The following is a 21714-nucleotide window of genomic DNA, read 5'->3' on the forward strand; positions in this document are numbered from 1 at the left end:
AGGCTGCTCATCGCTGTGCCCCTCTGGGCTCTCAGAGCCTCCGAGTGGGCACTGCACAGCATCTCTGTCTGGCAGAGGAGAGACATTTATTTTTCTGCTCCGCGTTGACCTGCTCTTTGTTGAACACTTCTGCTAAGTGTTCTCTCTTCTGTGGACATTCCTGGGTCCTGGAAGGCAGTACTGGCCCAGCCCTGGGAATGGGACACATTTCTCTCCATGTTGCCCAGAAGAGAAGGAAAATAAATTGGTCTAGGGAAGTAGCAAGTCTTGGTATAGGAAGCACTTCTAGGTTCTAGAAGACCTGTCAGAAAAAGCAGCTGTGTTTACTGTAAGGCCTCATAGGCTCTTGAAAAGTATTCACATTGAGGCAGCAGCTTCAAATGGCAGTGTCTGTTCTGGATAGTTCCTCTGTGGGACATCCTTGTTCTCAAAGGAAAATCAGATTTCAGAGAGGATGAAAACTAAGCTGAAACAAGGCAGTCCTGACTCACACTGGAGTTACCTGGAGTTAGATTTTGCTGTTTGCAACAATTGCCTTGGTCAAGACTTGTTGTTTATGAGATGCACAGTTGGGGTAGTGATTTCTCTCCTGTCTGGAGCAAATAACTTCAATAGTCCTGGTCTGGTTTATTGAACTGTGCTGCTCAAAATTGGGGGCAATGATGTATCAGGGAAGGTATTGGAGCTGCATTCATTAGGAATGCTTTGGTCATATGTGAAAAGCCAGAGTTATACAAAAAGTACAACAAAAAGTCCTATTTGTAGGACTAGGTAACAGCTGGCCATTACCAGGTAATCCTGGCTGAGATCTCCCTTCATTTTATGGGAATGCTCATGAGCTCCTGTTCACGTTGGGTTCTGATCTAAACTCTTGTGCACAAGTGCAGTGTAGGAAGATGTTATCTCTGCCCAAGAGCCTTCAATTTTAGCACCAAGTTGCACAATAAGAACAGAAATGGGTATGGAGTAGATAGAGCTTTGTGTTTACAGAAGAGCTTAAAAAGAGGCCTTGGGACTAAACTCTGGTCCTGGCTATGTGCAGTTTTAATTAAGTTTGATGCACTAGCTCTAGCTTTTATCCTGTTGCTAGCCTGTGGGGCTTGTTTTTGGTTAGTGACCCGAACAAGGGTCAGTTGCAGCTGTTTACTTTAAAAAATATTGTTCTAAAAGCTGTTCTGCCAGATATATTTGGAAGTGTGTGGACTGTTGCTTCATACGGGCTTCATACGTCGATACAACCCTGATGTTCGGTTTCAGTAGAGTTGTACTGCAAACCTGCTTTAGCAAAAGGGTTGAAAGAGGAGAGCTTGACAGAATGTTAGGCAGAATGAGGAAAACTGCTGGCAAAGGATCTCATTTGGGAAAGGGGAGCAAAGAGCTTTTGTCACCTTAAGGTGTATTGCCCTGGAATGGGAAGGGCTCACCACTTGCTGAGCCATGTCTGTAGCTGAGTTGGTCTCTGGTTCACTGTCCCCAGGCTGTGTTAGTGTGCGGTTCCTGCTTGCATTTTCCTGCTCCATCTCTGCGGGGGAGGGACAGAGTCATCCAGAACACAGAGCAGCACTGGCCACTCCAACCCAAAAGCTTTACCACAGCCCCCGAGGTGCGAGTGGCAATGGGTAGAACCAAGTGCTGTGGTGTCACTTGGAAGTACAAACTGTGTGTTTTGCATGGATTTTGCACAAACATAAACTTCCCAGTCTGCCTGTTCTGTTGCTGCTGCTCTGCTTTCCACAAGAGAGAGGCAGAGAAACGTTTTGTAGTATGCAAAAATCCTGTAGAGAGACAGAATATGGTGTCACCCACTACATGCTGTGTGAGGTGACAAGGCAGTTGTGCTACAGAGTTTTGGGTCTTGTACAATGCTCTGCTGACTGTATGGCGTGGAGAACAATGTCTAGAACACAGGCCCTTCCTCGGAGAGGACAGGGCAGCAAAGACACTGGCTTTTCTCTTTGCTTCCCAAGGCTTTTACAAGCTGTATCATGTGCCAGCTGTCAGTGGTGCTGTGCAGAGGCAGGAGAGGAGGAGAGAGAGGGGTGGAAATGCCTCCCTCCAGCCTGTGTAGCTTCCATGTAGCTTTGCAGAGACATGACAGCATTCACTTGGTGTGCCAGGGTCACAGCTAAACCTGCGAGTCTGCAGGAGGGGAAGGACAGACACAGCCCTGCCCTGCTCAGAGGGAGAGGCCAAGTGGAGCCCACTGCCACAGCAGCCTGGACAGATAAATACTGTGGCACATTACTGAGGTGTGTTTCAACAGCACACGAAAACCAAGAGTCTGTTCTGGTACCTGCAGCAAGGGACAAGCTTTCCCCCTGTAGGTGTGACAGACAAGGAGAAGGAAGAGAGGTACCTGTTGTCCATGTCATACAGCCTCAGGGACTCAGATGAAGAGCAAGTCAGTGATTCTCCCAAAGGAACTCAGTGGCTCGGGCTGACGTTTGCATCCAGATCTTAACCTGGCAACAGCACATTGCAGTGACCAGGTCTGCAAATCTCCTCAGGGGCCTGCCCCCAAAGACAGGGTCTTTCATTTCTCAGCACATCACTTGAGCTCTTTTCAGATACAAAGGCTACATTTCTATCTCTGTTAATGAAAGGAAAGTTGGTCTGGCATTTCTTGTCTTTCTTGTGGGATAGCACCAGGATCCAGTGTGGTACCTGCCAGCTGACGGACTGCAGAGGAACTCTGGGTCATGCAGGCTGTCCCAGCTTCACAAGCAGCAAAGCAAGTGCCCAGCTTTTGGAAACCAGTGTCACACAATTTGTGATTTGTGGGTGATTCTGAGCTCTCTGTCCCTTTGCCTATGGGAACTTATATGAGTGTCTGTTCTTATGAGGGCTCTTTGACATCATGTAACATGGGAGCACAGGCTGCAATTCTTTCCTTACCTGGGAACTAAGGGGTCCATTTACAGGCTCTTTCTCCCCTTCCCACACTTGCTTCTTCCTGCAAAACTTGTGAAAACTTTCTGATTGACTCAAAACCCCTACCTGTCTTCCAGGCTAGTTGAAATAAGGCAGCAGCTCAAAAATTTGGGGTAGGCAAGAAAAAGGGACAGGCAGATGGAGTCTTGCTTAAGCTTAATGTATTTTTTGACCCCTGGCTTTAAAAAGAACCCATGTTTTCAGTTCTTGGGCCAGAAGACTTTCTCTGTAAAATAAAGCCGTGCTGTTATGAAGCACCTGAGCTCTTTATCTGAGAAGCACCTGGATCAGAAATTAATGTTAATCCACTAATAACAGATAATTAAACAGTTCTAATGGGGGCTTTAATCTCTCATCTCCAGATGTAGTTTTGCTTTTGGCCTTCATCAGGGAGATTATGATGGAACACAGAGGGCTTCTAATCCAATCAAAATTCCTTGATGGATTGGAGTATTTGTTGTGATTTCACATTTCAGCAGTGGTTACACACAAGATTAACTTCATTCACAGGGTTGGTATCTTGTTACTAAATTCAGTGTATGCATCAGGTTTGATGCAGGCAGAAGAAAGATGGGAGGGCAGGATACAAATGTGTCCTGGATCTCCGTGCTGCACAGAATTGCTTGGGACCTGGCTTTGGGATTTAGGTGGCACCTTGCAGTCTTCTGGTGCCTCGGTGCTGACTTTGTGTGAGCTTGAACTGATCTGCCTTAAGCCTGCAACTCCAGTAGTGGCTTTGTAGCTGAAAATCTTTCGTGGAAGGAGCTTTACCTGTCCAGCAGGGAACTGTGTGTCTGCTTTCATTTGCCCTGCAGATTGTGCAGAGATTCTTCCCAAGTGTCTTGGCTTCAAATTGAAATTTCTGCTTGGCAGCAGGATGCTGACAAATGCTGGCTTGCAGTGCCTGACTACCTTCTTGCTGTCCACTTCCTAATGTCATCCTCTGGGAGTGAAATGAGGGAGTCCACGCACAGACCTTTTTGGGTCAATAGGTGCAAATTCAAGGGGGAAAAAAAGCATTTTTGCTTTTCTACAGACCATATCACTGGTATAATAGTGAATCACCAGTGGTGTTTTTGAGGTCTTGATGCACATCTTGTTTTAATATTTGCTCAGAACTGTCCATCCTCACATGCTGGGTCTGTGATGCTCTGATCACATCACAGCACCTGCTCTGTAGATTTTGCTTCAGCCAGTTTAAATCAGTTTTAAACTGGTAAGACTATTCAAATATGTGTATTATTATTTGTGCTCTCTCAAAAATGTTCTTAATTCTGCTGTAGTGGGTACAGCTGGTCTTCAGCCACAATTTGTCTTCTGCTTTTTGTATTTACTCCTGCTAAGACAGGTTCTATAGACACAAAGGATTCAAATGAACCTTCCTAAATTATTGAGTGTCAGTAAACCTGGTTGAATAGGACAGAATTCTTTCTGTTACAGGTTTCACATAGATTTCAAGTAAATATATTGGGTTATCCAATGTCACTTTTCTGTTCTGGATTATCTTTTTAAATAGAGCCAAGCACAGGGTTGTCCTTATGAATAAAAGTAAATTGTTTAGTGGGATTAATTCTGTATTAAGAGCCATTTCATTGTCTACCAGATTTGACGTGAGAGAGGTAGCTCTTCTACCTAAGTTTTGATACTAAGGAACAGAAAGAATATTCCTTGAGATTATTTTAAGAATTAATCGTATGGAAATTAGGTTTTTGTGTTTGATACTTTGTCAAGTGCAATTAAGAGGGGAGAAACAAGTAATTTAGGAAATTTCATCTACTTGGAATTAGGGCTGTCAAGTAAAGGCCTTTCCCAAAGGAATTCAGCACACACACAAAGGATCAGAACAGGGCTCTGTAACCACTGTGCGTCCTGGCAGGCTTGGATGAGTCTGTGGTGCTGGAGAGCTGTGCTGCCTTTCTTCTCTTTCTCAGACTGAGGATTCACCTCCAGCTCCTGCACTGCCATTAAAGCTCTTCGGGGGGAGTACTCCATTGGTTCAGGGTGGGAGTTCAATTAGTGGCTAGTGCTCAGGACCAGTTTGTTTTCCCTGTTTAGGTTTCCTTTCCAAGTCCTTGAGGGCAGCACTTGCTTCAGGGCAGGTGTCCTCTAAGCCTTACTGATGTCAGGTTGAAGCAGTGGTTTCAGAGAAGCTGAATTCCTCTGTGAGGTGCCATTTGCCCTTTCTGTATCTGAGCTGATGTTGCAGAGGGTTGCTCTCCACTGAGCACAAAGCCTGTCTAGCCCAGGCTCATCCTCTGTGAGGTGCCATTTGCCCTTTTTTTTGAGCTGATGTTGCAGAGGGTTGCTCTCCACTGAGCACAAAGCCTGTCTAGCCCAGGCTCTTTCTACTCTTTCTTTTGAATTATCCCACAGACCATTAAAAGGAGAAGGAGGTGGTTTATGTGAAGGACCCTGCACCACCTTGTGAGAGAATGTGAACTACCTGCACTGGTGGTGTGTGGGAAAGTGCCAGAGCATTTTAATGCCTCCTTTTTAGTAAAAATGAAAATAATTAGCAGATGACAACATAAAAACAAGTTTAGCTAGTGCTGCTTTTTTCTTCTTTTTTTTTTTTTTTTTTTTTTTTTTTTTTTTTTTTTTTTTTTTTTTTTTTTTTTTTTTTTGGCTAGACAAAGCTCTCTGTGTGTTCTCTTATCTGAGCACTTGGCCACAACAATTTCTGTTTTCTCTGAATCACATGCTAACCTAGCTTTGAAAAGTCTTATTGTTCATGTCAGCTGTCACAACCAAAACAGTTCTGTCCATGAAAAGAACAGAGACCCCATTAGGACACTGAGGGCTTTCTGCCAGCTGTTTGCTGTTTTTCTCATGTAATATCATCAGTTCATTTGGAAAGATTTCGCTGTACTGCATGCAGCTTATCATGTTAAGATACCAGATCTGTCTTGAAATCCTTCAGGTACTGGGTTCATATTCAGGCACTGGTACTGGCACAGCAGCATAGATAACTCAGCCACACTGAACCCTCTGCTGTGACTTCTGACAGCCACTGGGCAACAGAACTGCATTTAAACTGCCTGCTGTTGCCGTTTGTGCTAAGGCACAAACGTTGCTTTCATTTGTTTAGTAGGTTTGAATAGAACAAAATAACAACCTACTCCTCTGTCTCCAGTTTAGATAATGGAAGAGTATTTCTGGATTTGAGTTCTTTCTGTTAACAGCTGAAATGGTGAGCTAAGGATTGGCTGGGACAAGTTCCACGATGGATGTGAGCAAAGGCTTGTTGGGTGAAGCGTGGCTTTGATGAGATCAGCATGCTTAGCAGGCTTCATAAAGCTGGCTTGTTCTTTTATGGGATGGCTTGTTTCTGTGGCAGTCCTGGTCTCCTGCTGATGTGCAGCTCATTGTTACCTGGCAGCATCCATCTTTAGCCCCGATCATTTCCAGGAGCACCCTGGCATGCACATTTGGCCAGAACTGGTTGTACCTCAGAGCCATCTCTCCTTCCTCTGATCATCTCTGCAACAAAGCTTTCTTTTCTGGTTGAGTTTCTTAACGCTTTTGGTTAAGTGGTTGTTACTCAGGTGTAGAGTGTGCTCTGTGGGATCTTACACTTACAATTTTCTGCAATTCCCAGGCAAGGAAGAAGGGCATAGCTCTGATTTTGCTGGGTTGAAGTAGAAGATGCCCGACTCAATTTCCAGTGGACCTTTTTTAGTGCTGGGGTGATGCTGCCCCTTTGATCTCTACCCAGCTTCATTCCCTTGAGGTTAAAGCTGCATGTGGCTGTTTGTGCAAAAGATATGGTGGCACTGTTCCTGTGTCTCTTCCCTGAATGGCCAGAGGTAGCACTTGTGACAGACACAAGCTGCTGACCGCTGACTTTGCCTGCCTTGCTTACCTGCTGGTGTTCACTCCAGATGGAGTTAAAATTATTTTCCTCCCGTTTTTAATTTATAGACACTGAGGCTTGATCTCCTACGGATGCTGCTGCCTCAAAGATTCAGGGATAACGACAAAATAGGGGAAAGTTTCAGCTTGATACCCTGAAAAATTCACCCTATAAATTTATATATGCCATAAACTTATGCAACCTCAGCTCTTCTGCACATCATTTGTGTTTGCAGAGCACCAAATGTCAAGAACAGGATGCCCAAAAACACACACAGGACAATTGTTGGGTTTAAGTGAAAGACTTCAGCCCTGTGACAGCTTTTGCTTTCCTGTGGTTTTAGGCCTGGAAGTTGGTCAGGGATTTTGCACTGGCAGGTGTAAAGCCAAGTTTGACAAGGTAAGGCCTGCCAACGTATGGCAGGATGAGGGTGTGTGTGCGTAGATGGTTCAAGGTGTTTTTCTAGTAGTATATGGCTGTTTTTCTGTGGTATTTTATTTTGCAAAACTCAAACAATGATATGGTCTGTCATGATCTTTGGGGATGGGGGGAATTGAATGTAAGGTAATTAAGTTGTCTCTGTTATTCTGACAGCACTTTAAACAATTTACAAAACATATTTAAAGCAACAAAATTATGATTTCATCAGTGTTAGAAGGCCAAAGCCTGTTAGTCCCAGGTGAATTCAGGCGCAGTGCTCACAGTGTGGGCATTGGTGACATGTTCCAGGCATGGCAGGAAGTCACTGACAAGCTCTGAAGGCTTAGTGGCACTTCTGTATCTGAAGTTTCTACAGTGTAATTCAGTAACCACTGAAACACCCTCGGATGCCTTCAGGCTGAGCTTTACAGTAACATTTAGTCCTGACAAGAAGAACATTGGTGTTGGCGCCATTTCAGTGTTTTCCTTATTCCCACTGCTAAACCCAACAAGATAGGCCACACTGAAACAAGATTCATTATTTGTGTTCTTGTTAGCTGCTTGTAAAATATAAAGCGATTACCCCAGCAGATGAAGCGCCCGTGCTTTCAGGAATAGCAAATGCCTGCAGAGCGAGGCCGGGACAGCTGCCATGAGCAACAGCAGGCTCCTCCAGAGGTACCCTGGGACTGCACTGCTCTCCTGGCAGCTGAGTTTTGTTTTGTGGGACTGCACTGCTCTCCTGGCAGCTGAATTATTTGCTGCTTGGAGCCAACACGTGTGTTCCCAGACTTGCTATGAGGTTCTGCCAGTTCTCCAGTGAGAAGCTAAGGCACAGTCCCCCTTTTGTTCAACATGGACATCACCGTGTTGTGATTGGAAACTCAAGAGCTGGAGCTAGTCTTTCCAGGGTTGAACTGCCTCTTGTTCAAGTCAACCCTTTCTCAAATGCTTCAGCTGTAAATGGTCTTTTAGCAAATACAACTGCAAGTGCATTTTTACAGGAGGATCATGAATTACCAGAAGTCACTTGGGTTTGAGCGGTTGTTTCTTGCTCTTAGTTTCTTGAACTTTACTGTGTTCTCAGGGCAAGCAGCAGAGGGGCCTTACCAATGGCACTGTTCCTTCTGCTGATCCCTGCTTTTCCCTCCAGACTTTAGTGCAGGGAATTGTCATGGAAAGGCTCACATCAGCATGGGGACTGAATGGGAATATTTGTCTGGACATGGAGGCTGCAGCAGGAGAACATGGTGGGGGAGGAGAACTCTTGACCACTACACTAACAGCAACTCACCTGAGCAGGTCGGTGAGAGGTATCCACAATCCAGAAACAAACAATACAGGACAATACAGGCATCACAAGTTTTGAGGTTGTTTTCAATCCCTCCAACCAGCCCTCACTCCTGCTCTTCCCTTCTCCTGTGCTCATATCTTTTTGCTCTTCTTTATGTCACTTTTATGATTTAGTCTTTTTCTTACTTACACAATTGTCATTATCTATTGTTGCTATTGCACTCTTCTTCACAAGCTTTTTTCTTGCTTGCACTTTTTTTTTTTTTTTTTTAAATTTCACCCCTTGATTGTGCTTTTCCTTTGTTTTTTTCTTTGCACTTGTTCTACCTTACTTTTCTCTTCCTACTGTCTTTAATACAGGTACGAACTTCATTCTAGAAAACCTTCTCAGATTTATGCCAGGTCAGTTATTAATCATTCACAGGCCTCAGGTAATGACCAAAACCAGTAGTAAACAATTGTCACAGCTTTGACAGAGAACAAATACAAGCAAAGTCTGGCATTTCCCCAACTGGAAACAATGACTGCAAGAATTCAGTGGAAACTTGAAGGAAAGAAAGGAATATCAATGTCCAGATACAGTACTGATATAATACTGTATCCAGAGATGCTGTGGTACAGTATTGGCTTCAAGTTATCCAGGAACCCATTGCATTTCCAGAATGGATACGTGCACAAACAGGAAACCTGCCCCTCTCCAAGCAGTGCTTGTCTTTGTATTTCTTGGGGAGGCTGTTCCTAGGGCTACTGGAAAAGCAAGGAATTCCTTATAAATGTAAGATGACAGGGTGGAAAACAACCCATTATTTATAAAGCTGGCAGCCAGCAGCATTCAGTGGTGGAAGGGAGGCTCTAGGGGTGGGGACCTGGTGACTTCTGACGCTGCACACATGAAAACAAAGCTTGTGGCTGATAGATTTGTTTTTATTATCATAGAACAGATGAACTAAAATAAGCCAACAATATAATTTTATGCCAACAGCCATCTTTCTAGCACAGGCGGTGACTGACTCAGTATACCCTTCTCCCCCTTCCCCGGGCCTCTGTTCAAGGGAAAGCAAATGGTGCTGACTCTTGCACATGGGTCTGGACTGCAGTGATCCTACTCCTGTTACCTGTGCAGGTGTGCCTGGGAAAAGAAGAGGCAGGGGAGCAGAGAAAAGAGTATATATGTTGTAGGAGCAATAAGCAGAAAGGTTTGTGGATCCTCTTGCACGTTCACACCTTGTGACCGAGTAGATGGGACAACTGGAGAATCTTGCCCGCTTTCAACATGTAGCAAGCCCCTAGTTGCTACTCTAGTCAAGCCAGGAGTTTCTTCCCATTCCAAGCTAACAAAGGGCAAGATGCACTCAGTAGGGGAGCTTTTGGCAGGGTATGGGGCAGTCTATGTAAAACCAAACCAAAAAACCACCCCCATCCCACCAAAAAATCCCCCAAACATACCTGCATTTTAAGCCACTTCAAAGTAAAAGTTACTTCTTATAATATAATAGATACTTTTTAAATGGCAGGACCACCATCCTAGAAAGACCAAAGGGCTTGCACTCAAGACCAAAGAAAGAAAAATAGAAAACCAACCAACCAAACAAAAGGAGAAAAAAAACCAAAAAACAAAAAACCAAGAGTGGCCCCACTCTCAAGCTTGGCTCTTCTCTAAAAACAGCACTCATCATCCATCTGAATAGGTAAAAGGAGGAGTGGACAGAAAATAAAATAAAATAAAATTGGTGCAACTTCTCGCCGGCTGGCGCATGAACCCAAAGCTCCGTACAGCCCCGTACGACTGCGCGTCCTGCGTGGCAGCATCTCTGCGGTCAGCTTTCATCACTGTATATGCCGGTATGTATATCTGAACATATACATACACATACACACAATAGATTATACTGTTTGTAATGTTAGTGTGGGTCCAGGAGGAGGGCTCATCTCTCTTTCACGTGGTTCTGTGCTCCTGCGCTGTTGCTGCTCCCGTTGCCGCTCCCGTTACTGCTGCTCCCGCTGCTGCTGCAGAGGACCTCCGTGAGGTCATCCATGATGGTGGTCTCTTTAGGGTCCACGAGGTTGAACTCCCTGATGAATAGGATAAAGTGTGTGTAGAGTGTGTTTAAATGTCCGTGCAGCTCCAGTGCCAAAGTCTCCTTAAAGTGTGAGGAGTAGATATGGGCCAGCACATGGAACAGGTACTTGCAGATCTTCTTCACTAGGGACTCGAATGAGTTTGGGAATTCCTTGCCTGAAAGGAAGATGAAGAAACACCATGATAGCACCAGCTCCTCACTGTCAGCCCCACAGCAGCAGCTGGGTAAGAGCAACCAGCCCAACTTACACAGCAAACAACCTGAGGGCCCTGTGGCTCATCACCCTCTTTTGACAGGAATCTGGGGGACAAGGCTAAGGCAGTATTATGCATTTTCATTTCAAGGTAAATTTTAAACCTTAAGGGCTCAAAAATCAGGCAGCAAGCGTAGTTGTTCTCTAAAGCCACTACCTTTTTTGTTACTAGCTGTAAAAATGAGAGGTTCTTCTATGTCCTTATCTAGTTTGTCCAGGAGTGGGTTTTCCCCTGGAACACTAATTCAGAGATCCTAAAACGGAAGCCAAGCCACATGGGCCTTGGTGGTGTGTGGCAGCTTGTACATAACTTTATATAACATGTTCTCTTGAACATGCTGAAATTCTATCAAAGGGGAAAGAAACTACCTCCTTCCAGATCAAACTGCTTGTAAGCAAAGGCTGCTAGCCTAATGCTTTCTGTACTGTAATGTCCCATATTGTAATGTCCTAGTTTCCCAATTACCTCTTGAAGTGGCTCCTGAAGCTAGCTGCTTTTAGTTCTGATTAAGCCCACCTACAATAGCTTCAAGTTTCTATTTTCTTCCCCTTAACCAAAGGCACTGCATGTAGCAATCTTGTTAGGATACAAATTTGAGTTAAAATTACTTTGCTATTGCTTTTCAGCTCTAAAAATCACATTCTTATTTAATCTTTGTATGAGAAAGGAGACTGCAAACATTCTGAGAGAATGCAGGGCCTTGGCAAAGAAAGCAAGCCACATTGCTGCAATCCAATTTATTACCCACATTTCTTAATGCATCGAGGCTCTAATGGAAATAGGAAAGCCACACAAAGGTTGAAGTTTGCTATCAGCAGACTGTATTGAACACATAAATGCTGACTGTTTTCAGAATTTTATCCTCTATAAATCCAGGCTAGATCATCTCAAAATGCCTGAAGAAAAAGGGGATGATGAGATACAGGCCAAGGGGTCAGGTTTGTGAGACTTTCACCCCAGTTCACACACAAAGAGGGTAAGTCTTCTTTTACTGCAAGAATCAACCAAAGTTATAATCTTCCTTAAAAAAAGAAACCCTAACAATCAAAACTACAAAAGAAACATGCAAAGAAAGAAAACTATATTTAAAAAAACCAAACTAAAACCCATCAAACAGAAGTGAGAAATCTGTCTGGTATTCACACACACGAGTGTCAGCTTTCACTCGACTGACGGCAGCCCAAAGAGCCCAGGCAGCGGCCATACCGTATTTTGTTGGAAAGACGTCCTCATCTGTCACTAGCTTCTGCACCGAGCTCATGACGAAGTCAACGTACTGAGGAGCAGTGCACTTGATCTTCTTTCCCCGCTCATCATACCAGTAGTACTGTCTGTGGAGAGAAGGGACAGTGTCACCACATCACACTCTGCTCCTCAGCTGCTCCTCCAAGGGGCTGTGTCCAAGTAATATAAAACAGCTGCTACAGAAGAGATTCACTTCTTTCTGCATGGAAGAACTTGAGCTTGTGTTGGCTGATTTTGTCTCCCTGTCCCTGATTTTGTCTCCCTGTTTTTGTCTGTCCCTGAGTGCAGGTGACAGTACCAAGCACAGAAAGCCTTGCTGACAAGACTGCAAGGGGAGGAGCTCTGCTGAGAGAGTGATAATATCCATGACAAGTTTACATACAGTCTGTATAACTGTACAGGAAGGCATTACTGAGCTGCATTTAAGGGACAACAACACTGCACAGTGCCAAACTGGTAAACTTCTGATGCCGAACATCAGAGAGCATAAACAAGTTCTGTAGTGCAATACTGTGAAACAGTCAGACGGTGGCTCCAGAACACCACCTTTCCAGCCTGGGGCTCTCCAGCACTGACAGTGATTGCAGGTGTTCCAAATCCTCTTCCAAAATGCAACCAGGGGGAAGTTTTCAGGCCCCTTCTGCACATCCATACCAGAGTGTGTTTGAACTCTGTTCCTTATGTTACAGTTACAGACTCCCCCAAACACCTGAATTTACACGTGATTCTGCCACCAGTGAATATTCCTGTTGGATCTTAACAGGAGATACTAGCCCTTCAAAAGCAACCATAATTCAATCAGTTAGCCATAATAATTTTGATTAACTGCAGCCATCCCTCAGCTGACAGACAATCTGAAGGCTACAAAACAACTAAATATTTGTTCCTTTTTTAAAAAAAATTCATGGTTAATTAAAGCATCTCTAACTGTTACCAAGAACAGCTACCCACTTGATTAGGCAGACAGTACGAAATGTTTTACAGATAAAGAATTCAGGAAAACACTTTTTAAGTTTTTATTCCTATGTCACATTAGACAAGCCTTGAGTTCCAGTTTATGAACTTTCTTCAAAAGGCTAAGCTCAAGACACAGTCCTAGATCATGATAGGGCTGATAAGAAATCTGTTGTACTGGTCTTCCCCAATGACACTGTTCACGCCCCAAGCCGTATGAAAAGAAGAGGAAGCTGCAGAAATAAGTAGAGGAGTTCAAGTTAGGAGAGGAAAGGCAACTGCAAAGTAGTTCTGCAAACATTAAGGTTTTAGAATTTTCTTTCAGCTCCTTTTCACTATGTAATATTTGGACACTCTGTCCTTTACGAGAGAGACAAGGATTGACTGCAAAATTTCATAAGAAGGTGAGTGGGTGAAAACAGCAGGAGTCAAAAGTTCTTTTCAGAGCTATGTCAGGCATCAAACCCAGCACTTGGGCCCTTAGGCACAGACTGTGCTCTTCACCACTGCTCACTTCCTTTGTACAATCCACCTCTAGGGAATTACACAATGCAGTGCACCAACACAACCTTGTTTGCCAACTCCTGCAGTGAGAGACAGACCCAGGCAATTCAGCCTTATTTTGGGTCTTAAGACAGTGCTTGTCACCAGGAGCAGAGGCAGGCTGCACCGTTCTACACCACCAGTTCTGTGCTCCAGGAATCCTCAACTGCAAGACAGGAAGCACAGTTTAGAGCTGCCTTAGGTGCAAAACTGAGTGTTGATAATTGGGTTTTATCAAAATAAACAATTTGGCAACTGTACAAGTTTACTTATATTCTCATGTAAGTGAATAAATCTGCTCTGGCATCCCACTGCCTAGCCTTTCTGCCTTTCCTTGAAAATTAGGAAATTATTATGCAAAATTGGAATTAAACTGAAGAATCATTAACAGTAAGGGGATAACTACAAGGACTGTCCTGTTGATTAGAGTAATGTGTTTTCCTCATGTTTCAGGTGCTGTTGAACAGATTTCACAGCTCCCAGGGGAAGAGAGGAGTGAGCCCCTGACGTGCCATGAACATCTCGCACCTGGTACATGGCCTCCACCCACGCTGCAGTTATCTCCATGAGCAGGATAGGAGCAGTCTGGGGCCATGGAAGGGCTCACTTGGGCACAGAAGCCTAATTGCATTCCACCACTGGCACTGTGACAGCACAGTCCCATATTAGGGAATGGATGGGAAGCAGAAAGGACAAGAGGATGAGACTTAAGGGCACTTTTCAAAAATTGCAGATTTAAATCTCTCCAGTATGGAGAGTATGAGGAATCTGCAGCTCTGTTCTAAATCCCAGGTAGAAATTACTATGGGTTTACCAGAGAAGAGCCTGTGATGCAAATAATGAAGCATAACACATGTGAAATCACAATACTGCGTCTTAATATATGTATGTACTTTATCCCTTTTCCTCTAAAACATTCTGGGCTGGTGTTGATGACACAGAATCCAAGACAGAACAGGAGTTACACCAATATACAGGAAAGGCTTTTGGAAAGAGGGAAAAGCATATACAGTGGACATTATTTTGCCTGGAAAGGAAGGAGAGACAGTCCTGGTAGAAATACCAAAAAACAGGCAACATGAAGAAAGAAGGATAGAAAGCCAGAGGCAGGAATATACTGCTTGTGAGCAGCTGGAATAGCTTTGATGGTTTCACAGGGGCTAAGCAGTGTTTGGATGGCAGAGAAGAGAAAGGAGGCATCATGTAAAATCATATAGCTGAGGGAACTTAAATGTAAGAAAATGTAAAACTTACAAATTTGAATTAAGCACTCTAGCAGGAAATCCCCTCCCTATGCAGAGACATTAAGGGCACGATAAACACGAGAAAGGAGACTAAGATTAGAAAAAAAAGAGTGATAAGAGTTACCAATTAAGGGATTTCACTGGACAAAAACATTTTGGAAGGTGGGCTTCCTGAAAGTTTGCATCTATCCTTCATTTCTGCCTCAGGAGTTTTGCGGACTTATCCTTTTATGTACAGCACTTACATAGGTTCTTATTTATTATACTCACTGCAGCACTTTGAGGAGTTTTACCTAAATGTCAGCTAGAAAACCAGTTTATAGCTCAGGGTGCTTTAAAGCTGGTTTGTGCAATAATAAGCTATAAAGCATACTAAATTTTAACAGTAAATACTGTGTTAAAATATAGTACCTGCTTTACAACAAGTGACAAACACATTAATGAGCAAAATTAAGTAATTCCCAATGTTGTATTCATTCACCCTCATTAAAGTTTGAGGATAACTGGCCACTCTATGGTATTTCTCTTGGCACTATCCCACCTTGCCAGCAAATGCTTCCATCTGTTCTACACTGAGACTAAGTTTTGGTCAGATGTCTCCTAGTGACCGTAAGCAGAAATTCTCCTCCTTGCTGTGTGCAGATGGCTGTGCTATCTCATGTATCTGACAGAGGGCTGAAAGCTGCATCTGTCTGCAGTTTGTCACTTGGCTGCAGCTTCTCTGGTGTTAAAACCTTACCTCAAATATTTAACTTCAACCAGTGCTTATTGTGCCAGCAAATACTTTAAATTTAGGACTGGATACTTGCAGTGCAATTTGAATGTCAAGTAACTTGACAAGCAACCAGTTCTCAGTAGTTACTTGAACATCTCAACCATAAATAAAAAAGCCTTTCTTAGGCATGACCAGAATGGTGTGATCCAAAATGTATCATAAAGAACTCAGCAGGGAAAATATAAAAGTGGAACAGAATGCACTTTCATATGGAACTACCCAAGAAATCAGCGTGGGAAACAATGGCAAACTGCACTTTAACTCCAAGGTACTGTAATTCTATGGCAATCTTATATAGCCAGATGGTATTTTATTCCAAAGGAGAGCAGCAAACAGATCATGGCCACAGAAGGCTAAGCCTGCAGTGTCCATCAGGTTAATCAGGAACTGGCACCAGTGTTCAGGTGTCTCTACACACTGGAGACAGGCAACAATAAGCCACAGCTTTATTAAATAAGGTCCAAGGCACAACAAAGCCACCGCAACTGGTGCTTCTCCAACACAGCAAGCACATCGTCAGATTACCAGAGCTAGGAAAGGCAGAACAAAAAGATCAGGATCTGGAGAACACAATTATCAAAGGGGCCCACAAAGCTGAACTGTGCTGAGGTGTGTAGGCAGCTGATCTCACCTTGGTGGCTTTTTCACAGACCCACACACTTGCTAGAAGCAAGCAGCCTCCAGTTTGCAAATGTGAATCAGCCACCTGCCCCCAAGTACAGGAAGGTACTGAGGTTGTTATGATTTAGCTACACACAAGACATTTCAAGTGCTTCACCAAATGTAGACATGCTTCCTGTTATTCCCAAACAGCACAATTTTTCAGTTTTCCAAAACAAAGGATAGGAACATTCTGCTATCAGTCCCTACCACTAAAAATACAGGCTACAGCTGCAGTTGCCTACAGGCAACTTCCTCTCTTTATTCTGCAGCACAAGGTGCTTACAGAGAACTCTTGTTAAAGGCTCACTAGAGCAGAATGGAGCAACACTAATGCAGGTTCCCAATCACCACCTCCTTTTAGCCACTATTTCCCATCAGCCAAGTGGATACACAGTTGAATTCTGTGCTTGGGACCGCCAGTGCTACATCAGGAATTTAAACATGAGCATGCTTGGGAACAAGAATCAACAAAATACTCATCTTACTGCTCACCATTTCTTATTTAGAGACAGGCTGTCTCCGTTTGATAAAATCTGGGTCCAGCAGAGATTTATTACTTTCTCTTCCAGCTTGGTTTCAAAGTCTCTAGCATGGCCTTTAACTCTCTGACAGTTACCATTCCACCTTCTACATGCAAAAATACCCTCCATACACTTTGCATGTTTTTAAGTGCTCTCAAAGAAAGCCCCTGATATTCATTTCAAGTCTACAAGATAGACCAGTGCATTAAGCAAGGCTTTCCTTCAAAGAATTATGTAATGACTGCCAGAGATACAATACAGAGGTTCTGTTGCATACATTCCCTGGGACACTGTTTGATGTACTATGACTTACTGCCCAGCTGTCTCTTTTAAAATCCATCTCAAGTAAATTAATCCCAGGAAATGCAAGAGGAGGGAAGAAAAGGACTATCAACACATGTTGGAGGGAAAAACCCAAAACACAACAGGCATATTCATACTTGACTGGACTGTGCTCATCAGGAGCAGAAGTTTATTTTAACTTTTTTTATATTCCCACTGTCCAGTAACACTACAAAGCTTCCTCTCAGAACTAACTGCTAGTCAGTGTTAAAGTCTTCTAAGTTCTAGAGGCAGAAAAATGCCAAACCAAAGTTTTCCTTACTCTTGCAAAGCTGCCACTTGTGTCCTCTGTGCCCAGGGGCTCAGGCAGAGAGCCTGTGGCTCAGGTCAGGCTAGAGGTTATCCACCAGCAGCCTGGAGCTGTGTCAGCATTCCAGCTCTCAGAAGCACTCTCTGAGGTTTTCACAACTCACCTCTCCTGCCCTGCTGTCCCTGGAACCCCAGCACTGTAACCAGAACGGACAGTCCTGCCCTGCCCTAGCTCAGGAGCACACTGTGCAGGTACTTCCATGAGCAGCTGCCCTGCAGGCTCAGGGCTGAGCTCTGCGTGGCAGGGGCACAACAAAGGACATGGGGACCTGTGGCTCAGCCAGGTGACACTCAAGAGAGACAGCAGGAGCTGACAACCCCAACCCCGAGGCTTTTTCAGCCATGAGACTATAAAAGCCCAGAGTCTGGGGCTTTGTTTGGGGCCCCAATTGGAGGCACTGGATTGAGCTGTTAGGAGGTTATTTAGTTACTGTACCAAGTGAATTTTAAGGATCTGGATACCTGGGACTCTGCTATGGAAAACCTGGATCAAGCCAGTAAGAAAAGCTTGTCTGAGGGAGTGTGGGGTGTGTAGCTGTGAAGGGGCCCTGGTCCCAGCTCACGACTGACTGCCATAGTGGCTCCTGCATGGTCAGACAAGGAAGGTTCCTTAACACCCTCCTTTCCCTCTCCCCCAAGCACACAAATGGTCATCTGCCCCTCTGATCTGACCTTATAAAGCCAGCTTAGAGCACTCAGAGATTCTCATCCTTCTAGTCCTCCACAAAAACAGATTTCCACCACACTTCCCTGCTGAAGAAGAGAACAGGATGCACAGCTGACGCATTCTCAACAAGTAGAGACCTGCTGTAAAACACTTGCCCGGTGCCATCCAATACCAATATCCTCCCCCAGGAGACTCTGAAGACGTGGAAACCTTGCACATGTAATAAATGAAAATACTGACTTACGTATTGCACACTGCCATGGTCTGACATGACTCTCCTGTACAGAACTCTGAGATTGTACTATACTGTAAGTTGATGTGATGAAAGAAAGTTGTTGCTGAAAAATAAATGAAGGAAAGAAATTCAGAAGTAAAATACTTTCAAACTGGTTATCCTCCAGACAATTATTTAAATACAGCAAGTGAAACAACCTCAGTCTTCAGCTTGCATACAAATTTAAACATGATTTAGCTAAATGAGCCTAATGATGAACTGCAAAACAAAGACGTACACAGAATGAAAGCTCTTGTTTTGATTTAACATGAAAGCACCATGATGCATTTGCTCTTATTACTCACAAAGCAGCAAGACTGGAAAGTGTCTCCGTCATCAGCCTCACCTTTACAGCAGAATACTCTGCTATAAGCTGAAGGCAAACAATTTGCTACATTCTTTTGAACTCAGACTTAAAATCCACAGTGGCTAGAAAACAGCACTATTAGTTTTCAAAACACGTCTCCTTGTAAAAACAACCAGCATGAAACCTAGTACACTTCCACTTTTTAAAAATCTCCTGAGATAATTTAGCTTCTTAATACTTCTCACGGGGCACCTTACTTTTCTTGATGAGTCTCTATAAACTTTCCCAGTGTGCAGTTTAAAGTAGTTTCTTGCTACTACCACACACTGTTGAAAACATAAACAAGAGTGGGCCATAGATGCAGGTGAGGACAGGCAGGAGTAGCCCAGGAACGTTCAGCAAATCAGGGCTGAAGTGCACAGGTACAGCATTCAGTCACAGTAGCTGGTCACATCTCTGAATTTCAGCCTGTCTGCTGTTGAAATCCACAGTAATTCCACCAAAATTTGGAAAAAGTGGGGAGGAAAAAAATCTGACCAAAATACTTCACAACTTCTGGCTTTAGGCGTAAGTTGCTTTACATACAAGTCTTTAGAAACTCCTTTTTTACAATGCTTCTGGAAGATCAGTAGCTGGAGTCAGAAACATGCAGAACCAGCCAGTTTAGCAAGCAGTCAACGGGGATCTTGATGGTTCTGCAAAGAGCATCCAAAACTGCAGTGCCCTCAGTGCCACAGGGAGGGGGCTGGAAGGAGGAAATGCATCAAGGCTTTCATGCTGCTGAGCACAGCTGGGCTGTGCGTGAGACAGCTTAATTACCACTCAAGGTATAATGACATGCATTACACAGTAAGCATAAATAGTCACTGAGTGTTTTTCTAAGCACTGGAAACAGCAAAAAGAGTGAATGAATGGCCTCTTGAGGATGGGCAGCAAGCTCAGAATTGTACGAACATAATACTCACTGTTGCTGGCAAGCCACTCGTTGAGGTCTATTTCCCGTGGTAACATCACTAGTTCCTTAAATTCAAAGTCGGTAATTCTGGATTTTGTGTATTCTGGCTCTAGGTAAAGTTTCTTCTCTTCTGGTGCTGGCTTCTTACCATTTGGCTTTCCCTTGGACTTCCTGCAAAAGATTAAAAAAAAAAAAAAGAAGTGGGGTTAGTTCTACTGTTGAACAGCTACAGAAACCTGAAAGCAGCTGGTTCATCTGAACTCCTGTATTTGCCTTTCCACTGCTCCTCCTGCATTCCCTTCCCAGCAGCTTCATTTTGCTGCTCCATCCCTCCTGCCCTTTGGCCAGATGAGATTGCAAACTCCTGGGAGAGCACTGGTCTCTCCTCAGGCCTGCGAGCAGTGGTGACAGCAGGACAGCTCTGTGCCTGAAGGAGCCAAATGAGGACCAACAACCTGCTGCATCACACAGTTCCTGGTCACCTGCAGAACAGGAGTCTGAGAAACAGCAAACCTGGCTGCTGCAAAAGCTGGTGCTGCTCATTCAAAGCCTACAGCATTCCTTGCTCTCTAGCCCCATCAGAAGCCTTCTTAAGTTAACATGTGTGACTCCAGCTAAAAGCAGTGATAACCACAAAAATACCTGTTTTCTCAGTTCTAGGGTTACCTGGGACAGAACGAGCTGAGTTCATGTTTTTCTGGAAACCCTTGGAAATGTAGTGCATTTATGAAATAACCTTCCATTTGGATTTATAAAAGCACAGAAATCATATTCCATAAAAGATTATCTCCATGGCATATTGAGACTTTTCATCTCCCATCTGTAAAGTGTTTGCTGTAATCACTAGACTGTACTGCTCCTCTCACTTGTTTTTTAAATAGACTCTCAACCCAATCCTGGACCAGGGATTCAGTAGGAAGGACAGTGGGTCAAGCACTTTGGTCTTTTAGGCTACGTGGTCAAACATCCATGTGTTCCTACAGTTAAAAAAATCCACCTAAGCAGAGATGGAAGATCTATTTAATAATGGTGAGGCACAATCATAGGACAATACTTGCTGTCCATTATAATATCAAAACAAGGAAGAGATGCCAGCTCTTTTTTCATGTCAGGCTGTTTTCATTGAAATGATTTTTAAGGATCTGTAAAGCCAAGACAAGCCCACCTTTGCAGATGACTGGATAAAGTTTGCTGTCAAAACTCATTGAGATCTCATCCAAAGGAAACAGACCTCACACTTTGGCTCTTAACACACTTAAATAATCTTCCAACTGTGTTCCTGTCTGAGACACATGCAGGCTTAATTTTTGTTGTGAGGATATGATACACATCTTTCCTGGAATGGTGTTTGAAGTCTCAGTGCTCTTCTTAAAGGAAATAGGATCACTCAGTTTTCTCTCTTCATGGGCTCTTTACTGATCTGTTTATTAAACCCATCTTCAGAAAGATTAATCATCCACATAATCCCTTCTGGAGCAGGGAGAGACCGAGACGTGCCTTCCGCAGGAAAGCAGCACTTTAACTTTGGTCACCAGCACTGCCAGTGCTCACTGTCTTAAACTTGTGTCACATGTCTCTCTAAAACAGTACATTAAGACTAGAGGGACGTCAGAAAGGCCAGCATGAAGGAAAACCAAGGAAAACTTGGTGACAGCAGCACAATATACCCTTCCAGCCTCATGATGTATTTACAGAGATGTGCAGAAAGCACGGCAGCAGGTGTCTGGCACGGAGCAGATGGTCCCACCTTTTTTCCTATGTTAATGAGAAAGGTGGGCTTCAGAGGGGATGGGTTTAAGAGGGGATGCCTGTGACATCTTTTTAAATAATGCAACTAGAACATCTTTCTAAAGAATACAAATACAGAATGAAAATAAAGGAAAGGACTAATTGTCATAGCTGCTCCACAAGGGGATGTTTTAGGACATGAGAATCAGTTGCTCCTCGGTGCAAGGCTCTTAATACAGAGGGGTTAGATAACAGTTCCTGGTTGTCACACTATTTCTGTCTTCAAACCCTTGCATTTGCTACATTTAGTGGTTTCTGGGTTTAGTTAGGCTGGGGAGGGAGGGAGGGAGGGAGG

At 43.9% G+C, this 21714-nt stretch overlaps 1 protein-coding gene across 4 annotated transcripts in view; it reads right to left on the reverse strand.

Annotated features, from left to right (window-relative positions):
- Positions 1-9403: 9403 nt before the first annotated feature.
- Positions 9404-21714, reverse strand: part of MOB2 (MOB kinase activator 2) — a 109576-nt gene continuing 97265 nt past the window's right edge. For all 4 annotated transcript variants that reach the window (XM_041415043.1, XM_041415041.1, XM_041415042.1 and 1 more), the window contains exons 2-5: positions 19642-19802; positions 18340-18433; positions 12039-12163; positions 9404-10733 (exon numbers count right to left, since the gene is read on the reverse strand). In XM_041415043.1, coding sequence (XP_041270977.1) covers positions 10423-10733; positions 12039-12163; positions 18340-18433; positions 19642-19802 — 691 coding nt within the window. In that variant the 3' untranslated portion in view covers positions 9404-10422. The remainder of the gene's footprint in view (positions 10734-12038; positions 12164-18339; positions 18434-19641; positions 19803-21714) is intronic.

This window comes from Onychostruthus taczanowskii, unplaced genomic scaffold (assembly GCF_017590055.1).
Source record: "Onychostruthus taczanowskii isolate IOZ18803 unplaced genomic scaffold, ASM1759005v1 scaffold49, whole genome shotgun sequence".
NCBI lineage: Eukaryota > Metazoa > Chordata > Aves > Passeriformes > Passeridae > Onychostruthus > Onychostruthus taczanowskii.